This window comes from Pygoscelis adeliae, unplaced genomic scaffold (genome assembly GCF_000699105.1).
Source record: "Pygoscelis adeliae isolate BGI_AS28 unplaced genomic scaffold, ASM69910v1 Scaffold213, whole genome shotgun sequence".
Lineage (NCBI taxonomy): Eukaryota > Metazoa > Chordata > Aves > Sphenisciformes > Spheniscidae > Pygoscelis > Pygoscelis adeliae.
Window position 1 is genome coordinate 872,386 of NW_008824410.1, and position 1,941 is coordinate 874,326.

Sequence of the window (1,941 nt, forward strand, 5' to 3'; positions counted from 1 at the left end):
ATAATCCACGCTCACGACCCCCCCACTTTCTCCTCTGCCTCGCTCCGTGCTTTTGCCTGGTGAACGCTGGACTTGCTCCTGACAAGAGGAAGTTTTACCTGGGTGGCTCAGCTGGCAGCGATGTCTGCCCTTGCTGTGTTGTTCCAGACAGACACAGGGCTTCGTCTGCCTGTGAGAGCTGTCAGATGTGGGCAGCTTTCTAAAGGGGTGTAGTAAAGTCTTGACATTGTGCCCCACTGCTGCGGTTCGGGGGGCTGCGTCCCTGGGCGTGCTGGAGCGGGGTGTATGGCTGCTCCGCTTCCCTGCCTGCCTCCTAGAGAGCCTCCTGGAAAAGATGTTTAAAAGCGTTTCATGTGTCCATCCCCACTGACCCCAGGGTCCACTGCGAGTTCAAATACAGGTTCTGGACGTGATTTTGCCTGCCTCTTGTGAGACAGGTGGTAAGTCAGACTTTCCCTGGATCCATTTCAGCCTTTCCCGCTGATTTCTGCTTCCCGCTGGCTGCTGAAGCGGGGGGAGCTGTACCTGCTGCTGTCAGAAGAGGTGGGCATCTTCCGCCGAGGTGCCGGCAGGCTCTGCTACCTCTTCTTGTTCAACGACGTCCTGATCATAACCAAGAAGAAGAGGTAAGGCTGGGGGGACCCCTTCCTTTCCCTGCGTAACAACTAGGGGGATTAATATCTCAATTTCCCAAGCAGCACGTAGCCTAAGAAATTCTCGAGATTTCCCTGTTTTGACCTTTATTGAAGTGTCCCTTGTTAGTCAGAAGGGAAGCGCCCAGCTCCACAGCCCTTGGCCTTGCTTCTGTTTGTGGGTGGCCGGCAAGTCCGCGGAGCTGTGTCCCACCCCTGGGCATCAGCTCACGTCCTCGCCGTGACAGTCATCTCAGTGATGCCCACTGAACTTCACCCGCTGGGGCTCTAAGCTGGCGCTGGGAGGCAGCTCGGTCCCCGCCGGCAGCATCCGCTCTGCGGCTGCACGCGGCTGAGGTGCCGACACCGTCTTTGCCGTAGCGAGGAGAGCTACACCGTCATGAACTACGCCACGCTGGACCAGATCACGGTGGAGAAGATTGAGAACACGGACCCTCCTTCCCCTCCTCCCGGCAAGACTGGGAGTGGCGGCACGGCCCGCGGCCCGGCCAGCGGGCACCTGCTCCGGGTAGTGATGGAGAAGGACAGCGAGGGCAGGCGGGAGGAGATTGTGCTGTCGGCGGAGACGCTGTGAGTGGCCCGGTGGGATTTCACAGGGTGCATGTTCTTGCTTGTGGGGTAAACTGGTGCCCTGTAAATCCCCCTTAGGCTTCTGTGAAGTGCCTTTTCCCTCCCCATGCCTCCTCCCAGAAAGGGGGACCTGTGTGGGCTTCTCCCCTTGCTGTTTCATTCTCTCTCTTAGATGTCCCTTATAATTCCCACATAATGTTTCCCCCGTGCAAATTAAGCAAAGCAGCTGGGCGATGTGTACCACTTGTGAAGTATCTTTACGTTGAATGCTCTGAATGGGATGTTTGTTCAGTCTGACTTCCCTTGAAAGCCTTCATCTTTCCTGCTGGAAATTACCCAGCTACTGCCGGCAACACAGATGCTGTCCTAAGGCTTTCTTTGTAACACGGGCTTTCCCTCTGCCAGGAGTGACCGGGCCCGGTGGATTGCTGCGCTGATGCACAGAGAAAAGGAAAAGCCTGACACCACTCCTAAAGGAGGTACCGGCATGCTGGAGGCCAGGCCTGGCTGTGCAGGGATTAGCAGTTGTGCTAGAGCCTGAGCACTTGCAGGCACGGGTTTTTACCCTGTTCTTATCTGCTCCTGCTGGAGAAGCAGCTGGGTCAATGGAGAGGAGAACTCAGGGTACCACACCTTGCTCATTAGGAGTTGCCTCCCATTAAGTCGTCAGTCACCATAAACCTTAAATACATTTCTTAGGAGGCAGAGTGAAATTCCA

At 56.2% G+C, this 1,941-nt stretch overlaps 1 protein-coding gene across 1 annotated transcript in view; it reads left to right on the plus strand.

Moving 5' to 3' along the window:
* ARHGEF16 (Rho guanine nucleotide exchange factor (GEF) 16) overlaps positions 1 to 1,941 on the plus strand; it is a 10,417-nt gene that overhangs the window by 7,497 nt on the left and 979 nt on the right. The window contains exons 10-12 of the mRNA XM_009320545.1: positions 472 to 626; positions 1,014 to 1,223; positions 1,629 to 1,702. Of these exons, the coding sequence (XP_009318820.1) occupies positions 472 to 626; positions 1,014 to 1,223; positions 1,629 to 1,702 (439 nt within the window). The remainder of the gene's footprint in view (positions 1 to 471; positions 627 to 1,013; positions 1,224 to 1,628; positions 1,703 to 1,941) is intronic.